This window comes from Oryza glaberrima, chromosome 3 (genome assembly GCF_000147395.1).
Source record: "Oryza glaberrima chromosome 3, OglaRS2, whole genome shotgun sequence".
In the NCBI taxonomy this organism is placed as follows: Eukaryota; Viridiplantae; Streptophyta; class Magnoliopsida; order Poales; family Poaceae; genus Oryza; species Oryza glaberrima.
Genome location: NC_068328.1, coordinates 8,190,576 through 8,211,195, shown reverse-complemented (window position 1 = coordinate 8,211,195; position 20,620 = coordinate 8,190,576). Strand labels below are relative to the sequence as shown.

The 20,620-nt window shown below is 46.8% G+C and overlaps 3 protein-coding genes across 3 annotated transcripts; 1 reads left to right on the top strand and 2 right to left on the bottom strand.

Annotated features, from left to right (window-relative positions):
• Window positions 1-4,672: 4,672 nt before the first annotated feature.
• LOC127765041 (ASC1-like protein 3) lies at window positions 4,673-9,060 on the top strand. The gene is made up of 6 exons (XM_052289838.1): window positions 4,673-5,245; window positions 6,069-6,277; window positions 6,720-6,875; window positions 7,376-7,561; window positions 7,654-7,832; window positions 8,199-9,060. Exons 1-6 carry the CDS (start codon window positions 5,141-5,143, stop codon window positions 8,216-8,218), a joined length of 855 nt encoding a protein of 284 aa, XP_052145798.1. The 5' UTR covers window positions 4,673-5,140; the 3' UTR covers window positions 8,219-9,060.
• A 1,188-nt stretch (window positions 9,061-10,248) lies between these two features.
• LOC127767236 (uncharacterized TPR repeat-containing protein At1g05150-like) lies at window positions 10,249-13,418 on the bottom strand. Its single transcript, XM_052292506.1, has one exon. It carries the CDS (start codon window positions 13,051-13,053, stop codon window positions 10,507-10,509), a length of 2,547 nt encoding a protein of 848 aa, XP_052148466.1. The 5' UTR covers window positions 13,054-13,418; the 3' UTR covers window positions 10,249-10,506.
• Window positions 13,419-15,851: 2,433 nt separating this feature from the next.
• On the bottom strand, window positions 15,852-18,778 carry LOC127768421 (probable BOI-related E3 ubiquitin-protein ligase 3). The gene is made up of 4 exons (XM_052294001.1): window positions 18,594-18,778; window positions 18,407-18,504; window positions 17,994-18,292; window positions 15,852-16,568 (listed from the first exon to the last, which is right to left on the bottom strand). The coding sequence occupies exons 1-4, from the start codon at window positions 18,692-18,694 to the stop codon at window positions 16,038-16,040; spliced, it is 1,029 nt and encodes a 342-aa protein (XP_052149961.1). The 5' UTR covers window positions 18,695-18,778; the 3' UTR covers window positions 15,852-16,037.
• Window positions 18,779-20,620: the final 1,842 nt, after the last annotated feature.

Sequence of the window (20,620 nt, the reverse complement as noted above, 5' to 3'; positions counted from 1 at the left end):
CAGTGTGTATGAATGTATCTGTGTGAATGCAAAAGGGTGATGGACTAAAATTTCATTATCTAATGTACATTTGTTTTTCCTTATAGGAAAAAGTATGAAATACCCTCCTCGAACTATTGTGGTCGTCCGAATTACCCCCCGAACCACAAAACCGGACATTATTATCACCCTCAACTATGTAAACCGAACGAATTACCCCCCTCGACCCAATCCGCAGTGGTTTTGGTCTACGTGACGTACACGTGGCATCCTCGTCTATCTCTCTCACGGATCGGCGGCGTCATGGCGACGGCCGAGCGGAGGCGGCTGCGGGCACGGCGCACAGGGGCGGGCAGCGGACGGCGGCGGCGCGGTGACGGCCGAGAGGAGGCGGCTGTGGGCGTGGCGCACGGGGGCGGGCGGCGGACGGCGGCGTCGCGGCGACGGCCGAGAGGAGGCGGCTGCGGGCGTGGCGCACGGGGGCGGGCGGCGGACGGCGGCGTCGCGGCGACAACCGAGAGGAGGCGGCTGTGGGCGTGGCGCACGGGGGCGGGCGGCGTCGCGGTGACGACCGAAAGGAGGCGGCTGCGGACGCGGCGCACGGGGGCGGGCAGCGGGCGGCGCACGGGGGCGTCGCGGCGACGGCCGAGTGGAGGCGGCTGCGGACTGCGGCGGAGGCTGCGGGCGCAGCGCACGGGGACGGGCGGCGGAGGCGACTGCGGCGGCGGTTGCCGGCGCTACTGGGTGAGCGGCGGCGGGCGCGACTGGATGAGCGGAGGCGGCGGCAGCGGCGGGCTCGGCGGTCGGTGACAGCGCTGATGGACGGCGGCGAGCACGCCGGCGAGAGGAGCAGGAAGGCGAAGGAGTACGGGGACGGCTGGACAACGCCGCCAACGCCGCCTCGCACCCCGCCGTGTCCGTGGTGCGCGTGGAGCTAGAGCTGCTCCCGGTGGTGCGCGAGGGCAACGGCGCCCGCCGCTCGCAGTGGATTTCTGGCCGCCGGCCGCCAAACGTCGCCCGCCTCTCCACCACGCCTGCCGCGCACCGCCGCGCCTAGCACCGGCCACATCTGAGACAGAGAGAGATTGAGAGGAAGAGGGGAAGAGAGAGAGAGATTGAGAGGAAAGTGGGGAAGAGAGAGAGGTGGGTCCCACCATTTTTGTGTATTAAAAAATGCTGACTGGGATGCCACATGTACGCCACATAGACCAAACCACCGCGGATTGGGTCGGGGGGGTAATTCGTCCGGTTTGCATAGTTGGGGGTGGAGAATATCTGGTTTTATGGTTCATGGGGGTAATTTGGATGACCGCGATAGTTCGGGGGGAGGGTAATTCGTACTTTTTGACACCACATAGACCAAACCACCGCGGATTGGGTCGGAGGGGTAATTCATCCGGTTTGCATAGTTGGGAGTGGAGAATATCTGGTTTTATAGTTCATGGGGGTAATTCGGATGACCGCGATAGTTCGAGGGGGGTAATTCGTACTTTTTCCTTTATTATATATACTAGACAGTCACAACATTACTAGTTAAACATAAAAGGCAACACAAATGGCAAACATGAGTGTTGGCTCATATAAAAACCAACAATGATACAACCCTTCATAGACTTGGTGCCAGTTCTAAAACCACACTAAGGCTGTGTTCGGCATCCTTTCTTCCCAATCGAAACAGTATGCACGAAAAACGAAGCGATCCATTAGTGCATGATTAATTAAGTATTAGCTATTTTTCAAAACATGGATTAATTTGATTTTTTTAAGCAACTTTCGTATAGAAACTTTTTTTTTGCAAAAAAATACACCGTTTAGCAGTTTAAAAAGCGTGCGCGTGGAAAACGAGGGAGAGGGGTTGGTAACAAGGGGTGTCGAACACGGCCTAATGAACGTAATGAAGGTGCCCTATATTAATGAATATTACAAAATGAGAGTATTAACTCAATTTGCGAAGGAAAATTGCTTGGAATGCAAAATAATTTTACCTAACCAGTTCATTCAATTTATATGTTTGTAGCAGTGTCTAAACATGTTCAGTATAATGAAACTTGGGAGTATAGCTCTGTTTGATTCAGCTTAAAATTATTATAATCTGGATTATTAGGAGTAAGCTGAAATAAACAAATAGCTTATTACGAAAGATTATTATAATCTATAAAGCCAGATTATTATAATATGATAATCCACTCTAAGGCACTCTTTGTTTAGGCTTAGGCTTATTTGCCTAGACTTTTAAGTCAGCTTATTTGCTTATATGATTTATAAGCCAATGGATTTAATGTCCTAAGTTTAGTGATGGAGTCATACATCTATCTCATATAAGCCAAAAAAGCTTCTCCAATCTAGCTTTTGGCTTAATAGTGTTAGAGTGGCTTATGGCTTCAAAAAAGCCAAATGAAAAGCTGCTTGTTTGTTTTGGCTTAGACTTTTCAACTTATAAGTTGGCTTATAAGCCTAAACAAAGAGGGCCTAAATGTGCTTTTTTTAATTATTGGGTGGATAACAACTAGCAAACAGCTAATAATCCAGATAAACAAACAGCTAACAATTTATTTTATGTCTACTTATTATAATTCAGTTTACAGTAATCTAGCTCAATAATCTAGATTATAATAATCTTAAGCTAAAATAAATGGGAACGTATCATGTGAAAACCAGAGAAGCTATGCAAACTTGCAAACTCTCAATCAAGACCACATAATCACCATCTGATGGCTAGGGATAGAGGTGGGCTAATTTTGCACTTAAGCGCCCACCATTAGCCATACTAATCTTGCTTTTTTCAAATCACCCCCTCCCCCTAATCCCCAGCGCGCACGCCGCCTGTTCGTTTCTCCCGTCCCGTCCACGAGTTGCCCGTGAGTCTCTGCCGCCGTCGTCCGCGTGTCGCCCGTGAGTGGCTGCCGCCGTGGTATGCGAGTCGCCGCCGACCTGGCCCTCAAGTCACAGCCGCACGCCAGCGAGTCGGCATGGAGTCCTCGCCCGCGACGCCAGCGAGACGTTTTTCAATGTTTCACAGTTTCAGTGCTGATCAGTGCTTGGAAAAAACAGCATGAATGTTTCAGTGTTTTAGTGATTGTAAACACCTTGTAAAAATTCTGGTAGAAGCAACTGAGATACAATTTTTCAATGTTTCAGTGTTTCAATTTCACACACAATTGTTGAATCATTAAAACACACAAGTTCATTACATAGGAGGCACCATTGCTGAATCACTAAAAAATCAGCATGAATTTTCAATGATATGAGTCTTCTGGTACAAACAACTGAGATACAATTTTTCAATAAATTTTACACACAATGCTCCACACACAAGTTCATTACACAGGAGGCACAATTGCCATTGCAGAGCCTTTTGTTCAGGCATTACAGTCCCAGACGAGGACGCCTTTTGTTCAGGCACAATTGCCATTACTCAGTTTCTGATCCAGTACTGACTGAAGCAGTGGCAGGACTGCCCTTGGGTGCCTGCTGCACATGTGTGACAATAGCAAACCACTGACCATGAACCTTGAGGTACTCATCCTGCCACACATCGAGCCTGACCTGTAGGAAGTTGTCATGCTGCCTCTCACTGCTGATGGAGTCCTAGTAATCGCTGGCAGTGAAGCCCCTTCTCATTTTTTGCCGGTGATGCGCAGGTGCCGGTGAAGCGTTGCTGCCGATGATGCGCCACGCTGCTGCCCGTGGCTCCAATTCGTGCCCTACAGAACTGGACAGAGGTGCCACCGTCGAGGACATCCTGAACCGGACCACCACCGTCGAGGACATCTCCCTGGCGGCCGCCAGCAAGGCCACCTCCGACCACCACTGCGTGGCTGGCGAAGCCCAACGCGGGACTCATGAGACGGCGCGGCTGGATCTGAGACGGTGCGGCGGATCAGAGGCGGCGGCTGGATCGCGAGTCGTGGGGAGACGATACTAGCGTAGGGGCTCGGGTGTAAAGTTGATGGGAGGCGGATGGCGCAGGGGGTGTTTTGCAAAACAGACAGAGGGGCTGGCGGGCGGTTATTTGCAAATTTAGCCCACCTCTATCCCTAGCCATCGGATGCTCATCCTGTGGATGTGATTGAGAGTTTCCAAGGTTGCACAGGCTCCCTGGTTTCCACCTGATATGCTCCCAAAATAAATAGGGCCTAACTCAATTTGGCTAAGTCAGTCGCTTCCAAGTTCCAACGTAGTAATTTTACATGAATCAATTCAATTTCTATGTTTGAAGCAGTATCTGAACATGCTTTAAGCTTTGTAAGATTACTCAAATACAAGAAAGATTGGATAAACTAAGCTCAGTTAAAGTATTTTATTCTTTCTGTCGGATGACAGTTGGCAAATTCATTGATTTTATTTTTTTTTCTCTCCAATTAAGCAACCTACAGGAGACATCACGCTTTTGGTGTGCCGAGGTAGGATGCACCGTGAAGAAAAGGGAGTTCAAACTAACGTTAGTTAAAACCAAATGAATATCTGCCACGCCATTGACCAAAAGACAAAACAATCCTATAATCCTATCACCAAAATCATAAAATTCATGCCGGCTTTAGAACTTGTATATGATGTAATTTTGGGTTTGAAAGGAAATTGTGATCGGAACGTATACATATTTTTTTATGGGTTGAAAAGATTATTATATAAACACTACCAGTGCCAACATTCTTTGGATGTTGGGACTACTTGGGAGACCCTCCAATTAATTCGAACCATAAGTCCATAACTACAGATCGAGAGAGTTCCCATCTGAACCCCACGATTAAAAGAACCGAATCAGCCGAGACACGGAGACACCGAGAGAGATCCCAATATCACATATTCCACACGCGTACACAAACACAAGGGAGAGAGAGGAGAGGAACAGTAGCACGCACCCCCACCACCTCCATCTCTCTCCCTCTCCCTCGGCTCGATCTCCTCCTCCTCCATCGTGTCCAAACCAAAGCCAAACCCCGTCTCGTCTCGCCTCGCCTCGCCTCGCCCTGCGCGAGAGGTAGAAATAGGAAGGGAAACAGGAGCAGCGCGTGCCGCCTGGGCCTCCTCCCGCTCCCCCTCCCCAACCGCCGAACCCTTCACATTATCGGTGCGCGCGCGCGCGAGAGGGGGGGCGCCCTGCCGCGGGAGTTCGCCGTGGTGGTGCGGACGGCGAGGGGGCTCTGTTGGGTTGTCGGCGATGGCGATCCGGGGCCCGGAGGCGTCGTCCTTCTTCCCCCTCACGCTCGTCTTCTCCGTCGGCTTCTTCTGCGCCCGCTTCTTCCTCGACCGCCTCGTCTACAAGGTAAAACCGAATCAGCTCTCGGACCCCCTGCCAGATTCGTGCCGGGTTCCGCGAGATCTCTTTCTCCACTCGGTTTCCCCAATGCTCTCCCCCGGGGGGGTGACGCGAGGTGCTGGGTGGCAGCGGTGCTCGTCCATCTCGCTGGCACTGCGAGCCTTTATGGCCGTACTCGTACCCGATCAGTTTGATCCGGACAATTCGATGTATCGACGATGCGCATGTGAAGTGCTGTCTGTGCCCTGCTTTTTTTTTTCCAAAATAGAAATGTCATTAATTGCGTTATATTGGCTATGGCGGCTATTTATGATCAATGTGGTTGTCATTTGCTAGTACTCTACTTTAAAGACATGAGCTTGTCTGCCACCCTTGGTTCCTATGTCCTCTTATGGTGTTTTATGGTGGTTGAACTCTTATGGTGTCTTATGGTGGTTGAAGTACTCTCTCACAATCTTTCGGATCAAGGGAGTTGATACTCACATTAGGCTTGTACATTAATTTTTACCTTCAATTTTGGATCCAAGTGTAAATTCCATATGTCCATATGTTGTTTGGCTACCTATTGGCTTCTCTTTTGTTTGAACTTCGGAAAAGCCTTATAACAGGTTTTAGCTAAAAATATGTACAGTTGCAAATAAAGTGGTAGCTATATAGCTAAGCCCTTAGATAACCACAGCTTTGGTTCCTGTATGTTTTTTATTTCATTTCTGTCCACAATTTTCCGAATTGCCTGTATAAAATTATGCTTTTGAAATTTCAGAATAACTATCAGTTGCACTTGAGAATTTACGCCTTACATATAGTCCCTATGTATGTTTCATTTCAGCCACTGGCAGCTTACTGTTTCAGTAGCAAGGCTTCTAAGCTGATGAATGATGAGGTCAGGCAAGCAAAGATTGTCAAGTTCTCTGAGTCGATTTGGAAGCTGACATACTATGGTTCTGTTCAAGCATGGGTCCTCTTGATAATAAAGCAGGAACCCTGGTCGTTAGATACAATGCAATACTTCGAGGGCTGGCCAAATCAATACATGACGTGAGTGTAAACTACTCTTACATACGTTCTGCATATCTATGAGCATACCTGTATGGCATGCGCTCTAGCCCTGATACATTGCTAGTATACTGCAGAAGGAAGGTAGCTGGGGCAAAAAAACATAAAACTGTTGTTGTCAGCACCCTTTAGTTTTGCTCTTTCTGTTTTATACATGAAACTCATATTCCGAGCCATTTTAATTACTTATAATCATGCACTTGTAGTAATACCAAACCCCTGTTTTCATCGCTATGCTGACCAAAATGTCCCAGGATTAGAGTTCTCATAAACCTGTTATTTGGGGTTACTCCCTCCATAACAAAATAAGCCAACCTCGTACTAGGATGTGACACATCCCAGTACGAGGTTGGTTTATTTGGGACGGAGGGAGTAAGTGATTTACCTCCATTTTCCTTATATATATGCTGTCCTTTTCTTGCAGGTCCTCATTGATGCTTTTCTACATGTGCCAGTGTGGATTTTATATCTACAGCATTTTTGCTCTCGTTGCCTGGGAGACCCGCAGAAAAGATTTTGCTGTGATGATGTCTCATCATGTTGTAACATCTGTTCTGATCGGATATGCATATCTGACTGGGTAATTTCTTTCAAGCCCCTTTGATGATATATTTGCTAGTTTTGCACTTCAACTACTTCCTTCTCTTATGTTCGGATGTAAACTGGACTACAGCGATTATCCAAATCTTTCTGTGACTGAGTTAAGTCCTAGTGGTTCGAAAAACAGTAAAAAATTATCTCTGAAAAAAACACATACACATAAAAGCAATCTAGTAGTTTGATTCCTTGGATAAATTGAAGAACAGTAAGATTATCTGAAAACACATAGATATAAAAACGAAATTTGTAGTGTTGACATATCAGCTACCCTTCTTGCTTGCAGCATAGCTATGTCATCTAACAATACATAGATGTTTTGAAACCACTTTGCTTTATTAGACATGTTCTTTTTTAGTCCTGTTCACCATGTTTCTGTTGATTCTGAGCTATTAAACAACATATTTATTACCTTTTGCACTATAAAACATAAGGGCAGTATAAGCATGGCTCTAAGACAATTAAATCCTTTTTATATTGTAGATTTTTTCGGATTGGGACAATTATTCTGGCTTTGCATGATGCGAGTGATGTGTTTCTTGAGACCGCCAAACTGTGCAAATACACAGAAAAGGAGCTCGGGGCTAGCTTGTTTTTTGGCCTTTTTGCTCTCTCCTGGCTTCTGTTACGACTGATTTACTTCCCATTTTGGATAATCAAAACATCAAGGTCTGTTTGTACTTCTCGACATAATATCTTCTGTTCCTTTTACCAACTAAGGTTCAAACTTACAGTTTTGTGTCTTTTCTTGCAATGTGCAGCTATCAGTCCATCATATCTTTGAGGAAGCTGGAGAAATTCCCAACAACATTGTATTACATTTTCAACACAATGCTCCTCACTTTACTTGTGTTCCATATTTACTGGTGGAAACTCATATGCTTAATGATAATGAAACAATTGAACAATAAAGGACAGGTTGGAGAGGATGTTCGATCAGGTAAGAAAACCTTTGGTTTAATCACTCGTTGGTGATCTACATTCGTTCTTTTATGTTTTACCTTTTTTCATCCATAAATAAAAAATAAGAGAATCTGCCTCAATAGGGGAGATCCCAATGGCTTACATATTGAAATAATAAACACTGGCCTTCAATTTTTTCACATGAGCATGGGCAATATGTGATAAACAAATCACATGTTGATTAGATCACCCTGTGGCAAGTCGTTGTGGTGCAAATGTTAGGAGCTCCCTTCCGTTACAAGAACATACAAAATCGAACATTCATTGAACCAGGAATTCTAATAGCTAAGGTTTTTCTTACTGCATCTTATCACTAAAATTATCGGATGCTATCATAATGCAGATTCTGAGGATGAAGAGTGATGGAGCGATTCTTTGACAACTGTGATGTGTGCCATTTCATTGCTGATACTTTTCTGTGCCTGCTTTTGGTACTAAATTGTTTTGGTCTTGGCAAGCTTGGAGCATAGATAAGAAAGATTTGCCTCTGTATATTGCCCTGTGGTATCAGAAATGGCTAGACCAAGAACAGAGCAGGTTCTATACATAACGGGTATAGCTAGCAACTTACTTGAAGATCCCTTCATAATTTTTGGTCCGTCTTTCTTTGTTATTAGAAAAAGGCATGAGAGGTCGTTTTCTGTAGCTTCTCCCAATGCTTACAGACCCCTCTGTACAATGTTTTTGTATACTTTGACTGTGAGTAGGTTTAGTTCTAATTCATGGGAATAAATTGATTTTTTCTACCAGGAGTAATTCTGGCTAGCATCTCAATGATGTCATGTGGTGTGAAGAGTTTCATGCAGCTGCAAACATTTTCTTTGGACAGCATTGGGTTTTCTCAATTTTGGGTTTGGATGTGTGCTAAATTATTACAGGTCCAATCTTTTGGAAGCCTTACAACTGTAAAAGTCAACTGTTGAGCAAGCTCATTGTGCCACATCCCCTTTAAAAATGCTGTCATCAAATCGAACTCAATATGTCAATCTCCTGATGTCTAAAGCGCATGCATATTTTCCTGAATCCTGAAGACTGCCAACTGCCGTATGCATCATTTCATGAACACTTCCAACCGCTGGCCGATACATCATTAAGCTATCGTGTTCACGCGGTTGCAATCCCTCGAGCTGAGATTGCCTACAGCGAAGAACAAACACCTCAGACCTACCCCTCCATCCAAAAAAAAAAAACCTAATCTTACTTATCAACATGAACATATGTATGTCCAGTTTATTGCTAACCTAATCTTACTTATCAACTCTGAACAACCCGAGAAGGGTTGGACGCGCCATACCCGAGATGCGATGCGCGCCCATGCCAAAGACGTTGTGAGCGCTCACACGAGCGAACCCCGTGTGAGCGCTGCCGCGCGTGGCTCGCAAAATCGCGGATTGCCGCCCGGTCGCACTGTTGCTGCTATCTGGGCACGATGCGCTGCCAGCCTGCCACACACCGGTGCTACCACCCATCGCAGCCAACCAAACACGGCGTGACGCCTGGCTCGCTGCAATCGTCTCCGCAGCCCGCGCTGCCCACGTGACGCTGTGCCATGGAGCTTCTGCTTTTCCAGTTGGCCGCGGGGGAACAAGGCAGAAAAAGGGACCGATCTGTGAAAGCAAGGAGGGAAGACAGTGTAAAGGTAGGAGAAGTCACTGCTGGGTTGGACCTCATGCTGGGTTTGACGGGGGAGACCTACTTGGACAGCATGGGGTACCAGCGCAACAGGGCACTTTCTGACGAGAAGGAAAGCATGCGAGGAGCAAGAATCTCTATTAAACAACTGCTTTGACAGCGAAGATCGATATCACACTTGAGAGGGTTACGGCAAGAGCTGGGATGCTTGAAGGCGACAAATTGAATTGAGACGCATGTGACATGGACTTGATTATTATTCAGCATTCAGCGGTACGGAGTGGAAGCACAAGAATGCAGAAACAATAACCTGAAGAGCAGTCAAATGGAGTCAGAAAAACACCTCCATAGTTCAACCTACCAGGAAAAAGGAACAGGGGCGGTATGGCATGATAAATATTCGAATGCATATGCGTTCCCAGATAATCCAGCCTGTCCTCCCTTCGTCTGATCTGTCTCAGCTTGATCAATATATGAGCCGTATAAGATAGGGTGTAGTATTCGGCAACAGCCATCAGAAAAGAATCAATGAGCTCAAGTGGTGCCATGCAAGCGATCCGGAATGAAATGATGAAGAGTGGCCAGCATGATGACTGCCTTAGAAAATAATCTTTGTTAGACCAACTTACAAAGAAGTTTAAAACTGAATGTACATAGTGATTTTACCTTCTATTCCTGCAACCCAAGCTATAAATCATACAAGTGTGATTAAAGAAAAAAATAGCCCAAAATTGTTTGGTTCAAATAAAAACTCATGGATATCAGCAAGGATCTCTATTAAACAAGAGCATTGGGGATTGTAACAGTGTGTTTGGAATTCACATGTTCTCACTCCCATACACTTGGACGAACAATAGCTAATTGATTAGGATTTTCAAGTAGTTGGAACACATTCAGAAAACTCCGAACAGAACAGCACCTTAGTTTACAAGAGGGCAGGAGACTATCTAGAGATCTTTGCAACTAGAAAGGGGATACACAGATTCATGCTCGAGCAATCGACACCAAAGATCGAATGATCAAGTATCAGCTTCAAGCTTCTTAGAATGTAAATTAAAGCACATGCACTTATCGATAAGAGCCTCAGACTCGTTACCATATTCTTTGAACCTGTACTCATCCAACTTGAATGCTGATGGAACCTTCCCTTCACTGTAGCATCGATTGCACAAGCTAAAGGAGTGCTTTGTCTCCTTGAATCGGGAACCAATGATAGGATATCGGCAAATTGAGCAGGTGTGGCGGCCGTGACGAATGTGATCGCTGTCCTCAAGCTTCACCAATGTGCTTAGGATTCCAAATCCCCAATCAGGATCATTGAACATTTCGAGGAACTCCGTGTATGATACCATAGTGGGGTCAGACTCCCCATGCATTTCAAGCATGTCGCTAGCCCCATGGGTGGGTATATAAACAGCACGAAGAAGTTTGATGTAGGACAGTGCATCGCTCCTCCTAATCTGACCCCTGCTTCCTTCACTTGCCGGACGCCAAAGAAGTGCATCAAAGACAACCCGCTTGCGCTTATCCACAGGACCAGAACAAATTGGGGCGATAATAGCAAAGAACATCCCAAGGTCAACACGGCCAGAACCAGAGGCATCAAGGACGGAGAGGATTCTTTCGTTAATCGCCTTCACAGAACCCTGAAAGGTATCTGGCTTGAGGAAAGATAGGAGCCTGTGGAGAATAACCTCGAGAGCTGCTTTCCGTATTGACTTCTCTGGGTTGCCAGCGCCTGAGTAGGATATGGGGACATCAGTCTCGTTCATCTCTTTCCTCAGAAGCTCCGTGTCGCAGCGGCCAAGCTTTGTCGTTCTCTCAAAGGCTCTTATATCAAGGGCATTAGCAAGGTCCTGCCGCAAGGTAGTCTTTCTTCCAACCCTCTTGAACTTGGATGGCTCCACTACAACGAAGGCCTCCTCTCCTTGATTATCATCTTTTCCTTTGGGAGGCTTTGGTTTCTTCTTCTGCAGTGTCTTCAGATGAGATATGGCATCATACACCTCTACCCTTTGTGTCATCTTAAATGCCTCCTTGAGTGCCTTCTTGGCCTCCTCAGACTCCCCCTGGCCAAGCAAAGCAACAGCCTTGTTTAGCTGAGCACGCCAATGGTTCGGTCGGATGCTCAACACACGAGTATACATCTCCGCAGCCCGCACAAAGCGCCCTGCATCCATATTCAATCCACCAAGATTGTACAAGGCATCAACATGCCCAGGTTTGAGATCAATTGCCTTCTGAAACTCCTGAACCGCACGGTCATCATCCCCGATCGCATGCAGGGCTGACCCAAGATCACAGTGTGCATCAGCATAGTCTGGCTTCAAGAAGATGGCCTCCTCTAGTGCCTTCTCGGCTGCACGGTACTCACCAACACCAAAGAGCGCGCTACCGAGGAGCTTCAGCGCCCGGGCATGAGAAGGACACAGTATGGCAGCCTCTCGGTAGTGCTCACAGGCACCGAGCACCATCCCCTCAGCCTCCATGGCAATGCCAAGGTTGACATGGATCTGTGGGAGGATGTCCGCAGACTGGGAGCCACCTGCCTCCGCTGCCTCAAGCGCCAGGAGATACTCTTCCTTGGCCTCCGAGTGGCGGCCAAGGGCGTAGAGGCAGTTCCCCGCGCGGAAGTGGGGGCGCACGTCAGTGGGCTGCAGCTCGCAGGCGCGGCGGAAGCTGCTAAGCGCGTCCCGGAAGAGGCGGTGCTCGGAGAGCGCCCTGCCGATGACCATGTGATTGTCGAAGGCCTCCTCCCGTGAGCGGGAGGCGTCCGCGCGCGTGCGGAGCACGGCGAGCTCCTTGACGAAGGTGAGGTAGTCGCGGCTCGTCTCGTCCCATGGCGCGGCGGTCGAAGCCGAATCCGCTTGGCCGGAGATCTCCCTTGACCACCCGGCCTCGGAGAAGGAGTCGAAATTGTTGTTCCCCGCGCCGCCGCTGCCGTTGATCGTGTCGATGGAGGATGTTCTCCGCAGCTGCTTGGAGCGGAGGCGCTTCACTAGTATCTCCAGGTCGTCGAGGAGCGCCCAGGAGGAGTCGAACGCAATCCCGTGGCTGGGCGACGTCGCCCACGCCGGCGCGGCCGCCGCGGCGCGTGAGCTGGACGAGGGCGCCCCACCGGCTGCTCCAAGCGGCTTGATGTGGTCGTCCAGGAGCGACGCGGCGGCGGCGGCGCCGGAGGGCGGGGACGAGGCGGCGGCCGGGTCCCCCGCGGCGATCTCCGGGGAGGACTCCCCGGACTCGAGCGGGGGAAGGGACAGCGCGAGGAAGTCGCGGTCGACGTCCCCGGCGCCGTCGTCGTAGGTGCGTAGCAGCCCCGGCAGGGAGAGGCCCCGCCCCCCGGGGAGTATGAACTCGGCGTAGGTGCGGAACACCTCGTCGAGGATGGCGGAGATCTGGTCCTCGCTGAACTTCACCCGCGGGTTGACGGCGACGACGAGCGCCGCCATCTCGTCGCGGTCCAGCCCCCCGTCCCCGTTGGCATCGAACCGCTCGAAGATCCTCCCCACCTTCTCCGCCCGCGCCCCCCGCCCGGCCGACGCCGCCGCCGACGCGGACAGCGCCATCCAACCGCCGCCGCTGCCCCCCCGCACGGGGAAACGCTGCCGATTTACGGCGAAATCCGGCACGCGGGCGGGCGGGCGGGGCACGGGCACGGGCACGCACGGGGTTGGGGGATTTTGAGGGGGGGCTCGAGCCGCGGACGGGTGGGACCAGGGTGGCTTGGTGGAAGAAGAGGAGAGAGGAGCGGCGGCCCGGCGGTTGTGGGCTATGTAGAGGAGACGATCGTTATGATGACGATGATGGTGGTGGATTGCTGCTTTGGGTGGCGGCTTGTGGGCTGTGGGAGGGAGGGGGATCGGTTCATCGGCTTAGCTGGCTGGCACGGCCGCGCCGACCGCTCGCGTCTCGCTGCGCAATCTCACGTGGATATCTCGCGATTTCGAGCCACATACGCGCGCGCGCACGGTCGCTCTCGCTCTTGGGCTCTCGCACGGTCGGACACCGTGGTGGCGCTGTGGGAGACTGTGGAGTGGACTGGTGGTGGGTGCTTGCTGGTAGGGGGAGAGGAGGAGCTAGCGAGGCAGCGAGGAGGGGAGGAGCATTCATCGTGGCGAGCGAGTTGGTGCGTTACGCTGGCTGGCGTGGTCCGGCAGCATCGTTGGGAGTTGGGGACCGTTAATTTGGATTTGGGAGGCGTCAACACCGCTGGACAAAGGTGGGTTGGGAGGGAGTACGCCGTACCACAAGGAATGTTTTCTCTGTTATTATCTAAAATCAAAATGAGACACTGGTTTTTTTAAGTATAGTAGTTATTAGAGCTTGACAGCTATGAGATTCATTTATTTAAATATTTTGTAGCGTTGAAGCTCTGTTTAATAATTGATATGTTGAAGCTTCCTTTTTGCAAGGGGCTACTGGCCACGGCTTTGTATATGACCCCGGAAGGCACTGTCAGCTGGATATGATATATCTGTAGCCAGAACAGGTCTGCCGTTTCCTCACCAATGGAGTCCCCATCAAGCCATGAAATAATAGAAACAACAGACACCCAGCGAGAGCAATCGATTTGCTGGGCTTGAAAGATACTTCTTGAGGGGGCTTTTTGCTAACCACCAGGTCATAATGTCCGTAATCCGGCCGGAGATTACCGAAGATAGCAGGTGATTAGATGTAAAGTGCGGATCCAATGTTTGCTATGCGTGTACGGCAACTAAATTTGAAATGTATGTGGAATGCATTTGTAAGCTTGGGTTGCATCGTTGTACTTTCATGCCACTCCACCTAAAAAGAACACAAGTTTAAAGCTGCTCAGGTTATACCAGAACTCCCAAAGAACCACTGAAAATGATATAACCGAGGCTGCTTTACATTTCACGCAACTTTGTTTGAAATGTTTATGGTTAACAAAAGCACATATCCCGACTATTTAGTATACATTTTGATAAATTGCAAGACCTCCCTGGGTGAAAAATGTAGACCTTTATGTCCATGACTCCATGTGGAGAGCAAAGGGCAACTGTCCTCTGCAGGGGCCAAATTCTCACCCTAAAAAATGCAAGTAGGAGTATTTCTCAAGCAATACAGCTTGATATGACTCGATGTGTTAATATTATCATGGTACTCCTCCAAGTTCTGCATTAATCACTCTCAAGCGTACTGTCAACAAGAACAGTTCCACCATAGAAAATAAACCTACTTGATTTACATTTTATTGTTGGATTTATAGCAAGAGTAAGCCAATTATAGGGAATTATAAGAGCAGGTAAAATAGCTTGCTATAAGCCAACTATAAACATATTTTAAAGACACAAAGGAAGAGAGAGAAGAGCAGCCAGCTACAGATCTGTAGCCAGCTGCATCACGGACTCCAAGACGTAATGTGCGTATGATAAGTGGGACCAGATATTAATAGTATAGTAAGCAACTATTATATAAATTGGTTATATATGATTTGGAGCTAGTAGTGGGCTATACTATTAAACTTGCTCTAAGCATAGAGAACATATGAAACTTCAACCTTACTCTAGGCGAATAAGCACGTTCTTTTATGCTCATTTACCGGACTATTGGGTGAATTATTTACTCCCACGTTTAAAACAAAATACATTTTTTTTCAAAAAACTTTATTCTGAATTGTTGGTAAATGCTAATGTATTGCTAAGACAACTTATTCTAAGTTATTTGTTACTACCTCCATCCCAAAATGTTTGACACCGTTGACTTTTTTAAAAATGTTTGACCGTTCGTCTTATTCAAAAAATTTAAGTAATTGTTAATTCTTTTTCTATCATTTGATTTATTGTTAAATATACTTTTATGTATACATATAGTTTTACACATATCACAAAAGTTTTTGAATAAAACGAACGGTCAAACATGTTTAAAAAAGTCAACGGTGTCAAACATTTAGAGAATGAGGGAGTAATTAGGTTCATAATATATACTCCCTCCGTCCCAAAAGAAGTGTAGTTTTAGTACTATTCATGTTCAACGTTTGATCGTTCGTTTTATTTGAAAAAAGATTATGATTAGTATTTTTATTGTTATTAGATGATAAAACATGAATAGTACTTTATGTGTGACTAATTTTTTTAATATTTTTCATATTTTTTTCAAATAAGACGGATGGTCAAAAGCGCTAAACACAGATATTTATAGCTGCACTTATTTTGGGACGGGACAGAGGTACTACTTAATTTCCCCTGTATAATCAGATAGCAAATCCATCAACTTTCATCCACGAATAATCCATTTATAACACTGCCTAAGGACGCGACCTCGCCCCTTTCGCTAATCAAACCGTACGCGCCAATTTGACGGATGGAAAAAAAAAATACTAGAACTAATAAAAGGAGTAGCATAATCGAAAGTCCAAAGCTTGCACTTCTAAAGTAACATTTGCAGCAGTACATCCACCATAAATGGTGGTCTTTTCGATCCAGTGGCATCTCATGTTGGTCCATACTAGTGGTACAGTTTAACAATAGACTGTTGTATAAACACAGCAGTATCTGGGACGATACTCGAGTAATACATAAATTCTATTCTACATATATATCTCCATGCCAAGTATTTTCGAAGACTGGCATAGCGGGCAGAAGCTCAGCTTGCTTTCGCACTCCTTGCAAAGGCAAAGATGCCGACAAGGCAACAATAGCATGCAAGCCTCGCTTGACTTGCAGACTCTACATGCGGTCAAATCTTTGGAGTGTCCATTCTCCTTCGGCATTAGTTGCAAATTGGCGGCACCACCATTGCAACAGGATGCCGTGTCATCCACCTCGCTATCACCACAACCTTCTTTGAAATCCTTGCTTTGATGGGCACATACCTGTTCCAAGTTGTACTTCAGTGCGTTTATCATGCTCTCATTGTACTTGGCCCTTTGCTGCCACGCACCAACTTCCACTGCCAACTGTTTAATCTGGTCCTCAAGTTCAGAGTTCCTTTTGTTAATGTTCTCCACTTCTGCCTCTTTATCCCGTATTTTTCTAAGTATCTTATCCTCAACAGAGGCCAGCGCCTCAAATTGCTTTGCCTGAACTTTCTCCAATATGGACTGCCTAAGCCGCTCACTCTGCCAATTTGACAAATTTAGTTAGCACACCAAAATATTGTGAAATATTAAACATAAGTTACATCACTAATTGTAACTGTATTTAAACAAACCATCCATCCAATGCATAGTCCTATTTGGGAACATACTGCCAAGTGTATCTTTTTCTTATCACAGTTCACTAACTCCTTTGCTTCTTCTGATTTCTTTTGAGGAATAAGGATGGGGGTTCATATCACCAGCACCATTTACGTGGAATAAAAGAATGTAGACAGATATCATATAATCCGGAAGTCAATAGTAACTTATATCAAGTCGTCACCAAAAAGAAGGCTGACAACTCAGCTGAAGCACATGATGAAAGTTCTCCCTTTTTGCTTTATATATAATATTGCCCATGCCCTTTTTCCCTTTCTCCCCACTTTGATTATTAAAACATGTTAAGCCAGATATACATTCCTGGTGCCTAGAAATTAGCTGAATTCACTAGCTTACCGTAAATGTATGTGGCATGGGCTAAGAAACCCAATGTACATTAAATAATACTGTTTAGTGTCCAAAGGTTAAATGAATGATCCGACCAACATTGAAGATCAGGTCCATTTTGCAGGTAAAGCAATTGTTTAAAAGTTCAATTGATGGAAGCAAATCAAGAATAGACAACTGAAATTTATCCAATCAACAGAAGACAAAAGGAACTAAGAACACAGGTGGTACACGGATAGAACCTTCTGGTTAATTATTTCATCAACTGAAAATGCATTGCAGTTTTGTCTTTAAGCAACAGTGCCTACAGTAATGTAGCAGGCAGATCACATTAACTAAGACAAAGGATACCAGAAATTCTATCTTTTCGTTCCATTTTGTCTAACACCGTGGCTTATCAGGATTCAGGAGTCACATAGCAGTCCCATGTGTATACTGATGGGTTAGCTGTACCACCAAGTATAATATGTAACACTTGAGGGTTCAAAGACAGTAACTTCAGGATGATCATTTTGGTTAAAGAAAGGGTTTTAGTCCAATAGAGTTGCTAGGCCTGCATAGGCCCATCTAGAGTGGTATCTGGGTTGTAAACCAAACATAGCGTAATGTTCACCTTTTTGTTAAAATTTACATGGTTTTCTTCAGGTGGAGTACTGAAGGAATTCCTTGAAAAAAGATGGTCTGCTCATGTAGAGATACGCTCATAACGATCAGCATGGTGTCAATAGCAATTAGCAAAGGCGGAAACCTCTAACATTAGCAAAGAAAAGAAACTATCTGTGTGTGCCCTTCACCTGCAAAAACTATATGGCCTGAAACAGTGACGCTTCACTAGTTTTCCCTAACAAAATGATCATGAATACCTCATACAAGTAACACATGCTGGTAAAGTAATAACATCATTAGTTCATTTTTCGTATTAGCTAATCCCACAACGAAAAAGGTTTACGAGTGCCTGACCTGGGCCTTGATGAAGCGGTCCATATCTGCATCGAGCCGCTGAACCTCGCGAGAGATGTCATCATCCAACATCGGGAGCAGGAGCAACGGCGAATCGCCGGAGGAGTTCCCAGCCCCAGCGCCGCTGCCACCGCCATGGCGTCTGTCCTCCAGAGAGAGCGCCAGCCCAGTGGACACCGCGGAGCCCGTCTGCAGGAAATCGATGGACGACATCTGGGAGTTCTCTCCTAGCAGCTCCTGCTCCCTAGGCTGCCTCCACCCTAGCCCCGCCGCGGCCGTAAGCCCCATCGCGTCCACCACTACACAGTACGGGGCAAAAGCCCTATGCTATCAGCGCCAATCGAAGCGGAATTTCAACCAGGCGAAGAGGACGAGGGTTCTTCGCGGTGGGTGGGGAGAAAATGGAAACTCACGTGGTGGCTGCGCGGGCTGGTCCTGGAAGGCCGGCGGCGGGTTGAAGAAGGGAAGAGGCGCCGGGATCTGCCCATCTACCGGCACCGGCAGCGCGTTCCTGCCATGAAGCGCGGAATCCGGCGGGGAATTTTTAGCGCGAAAATTCGTACGCACGAACGCGCAGAGAATGGAATTGAGGTCGCGTACCTGAAGGAAGGGGGCACCGGTTGCTGCTGCTGCTGCGGCGGCGGCGGCGGCGGAGCCTGAGGATGCGGCTGCTGGAGGTGGTGATGGGAGAAGAACGCCATGGCCGAGGACGGGGAGGAAGTCGGGGGAAGGAGGGAGAGAGGGGAAAGGGAAGGTAGAGGGAAGAGAGGAGCGAGAAGGCGAGACGGGGTCTACAGTTACGAAGATTTTGGCTCATCGAGAGTTGTTTAAGCGGCTAACATGTGGGGTCACGGTCCGTGGAGCCCACATGTCAGTCACGTATTTGTTAGCTCTCTCATGTTCTGCATGCTTTTGGAATTTTGGGCTGAAATATTCCGTGAGAGCCCCTAAACATTGCCAGTATGTTCAGTTCATGGACAAGTTCTTTTTTGGGAGAAATGTTCCGTAATGGCCCCTTAACTTTGCTGGATATGTTCAGCCTCATAAGTTTGTTGATAGTATGTTCTTGGTCGTTGGACGTATGGCCTTGCAAGGAAACCTCATGAGCAGGCACTCAAGATTAATATGTTAGCAGCCTCTTCTCCAATCAGAATTTGCAATAATGCTGAATACAACACACAATTATTTTGGTGGAGCGAGGAGGAAAAGAATAAGAGATACAAGTCTCTAGAAGATACTAGAAGGATCTAGGACAGCGAAAGAGGAGAGGATTACAAAAGAAATCGATAAGTTTGAAGCCAGAAACAGATCACTGCCAAGAGCCTCAGCTCACCATTTCACCAATTGATCAATCAACTCCACCCACCTAGAGTTGTCGTCGTTGCATATATTTCTTCTCCTAATGCCTGCATGGAGTTCTCAAAAACGAAATGCTTGCATGGGCTCGGCTTGAATCGTGGCCATTTCAGCCCATGTGTGAATCTTAACATAATATTAGTAAAGCGTTGGAACATATATGCTGTAAACTAGGCCATACGCTTTAAATGGCTGACATGTGAGCCCCACATCTCATGGCTCGTATGTCAGTGATCTATGTTAGAGGGTAGTATTGGGTGGATCTACAATATATGGGACAACATCAAATGACATCGATAAATTTGGGTAAAACATAGGGATATGTTGTTTATCTATATATTATAACACTATGGTCTAAAATCCTGTTTGTTTCAACTTAAGATTATTGTAATTCAGATTATTGAGTCGGATTACTGTAAGTTGGATTATAATAATCTATAGTAGAGTAACTTATGAGTTGTTTGTTTCTCCGAATTATTGGAGGAATGGATTATTGGGTTTGAAATACTAATGTCTATAATGCCCTCAGCTATTGCAGAGTGAGAGAAGGATGAGATGGCGGTGGCGACGTGGCTTGGCAAAGGAGCTAGGACGCAGGGTGGGGGCTCGGGAAGGATTTGCACGTAGGGTTCAAGCTTGGGGAAGCATTCGCGCGCGACTAGGGAGAGAGGAAGCGGATGCACGCACTGCCAGTGGAGACGTCGGATTCACACACGACTGGGAAGAGAGGAAACGGATGCGCGTGTGGCCGGGGGAGTGAGAAAGCGGATGTGCTCGATCGATTGGGTTCAATGGCAGTGCTGGATAATTTGCGTAAAATTTTAAGGGTAGTGGGTCTTTAGCCACCCAATAATCTAAAAAAATCATGTTTAGAGGGGATTACCAGATTATACTAATATAGTTTATAGATTATAATAATCTATCATAGTAATTTACCAATTTGTTTCATATTATTACTAATAATTTAGATTGTAATAATCCTAAGCTGAAACAAACATGATCTAAATATAATTCGCATAATATGACACCGAAGATATATTATGACACCAACAAACCAATTTTGCGATCCACCACTAGCAATAGTTCAAGAGCTTCTGTTAGAAGTGTAAGGTGTGTACATGCCAAGGTGTTTTCGGAGGCTCTGTTGCCCAAACGCCGCAGCAATTATACAGCCTCAAGCACACTACTTGCACTCGACGTTGGGGGCTATTCGATTGTTTTGATAGGAGGTCATCGTTTGGCTTATTATAGGAATAAGCCAAATAATATAT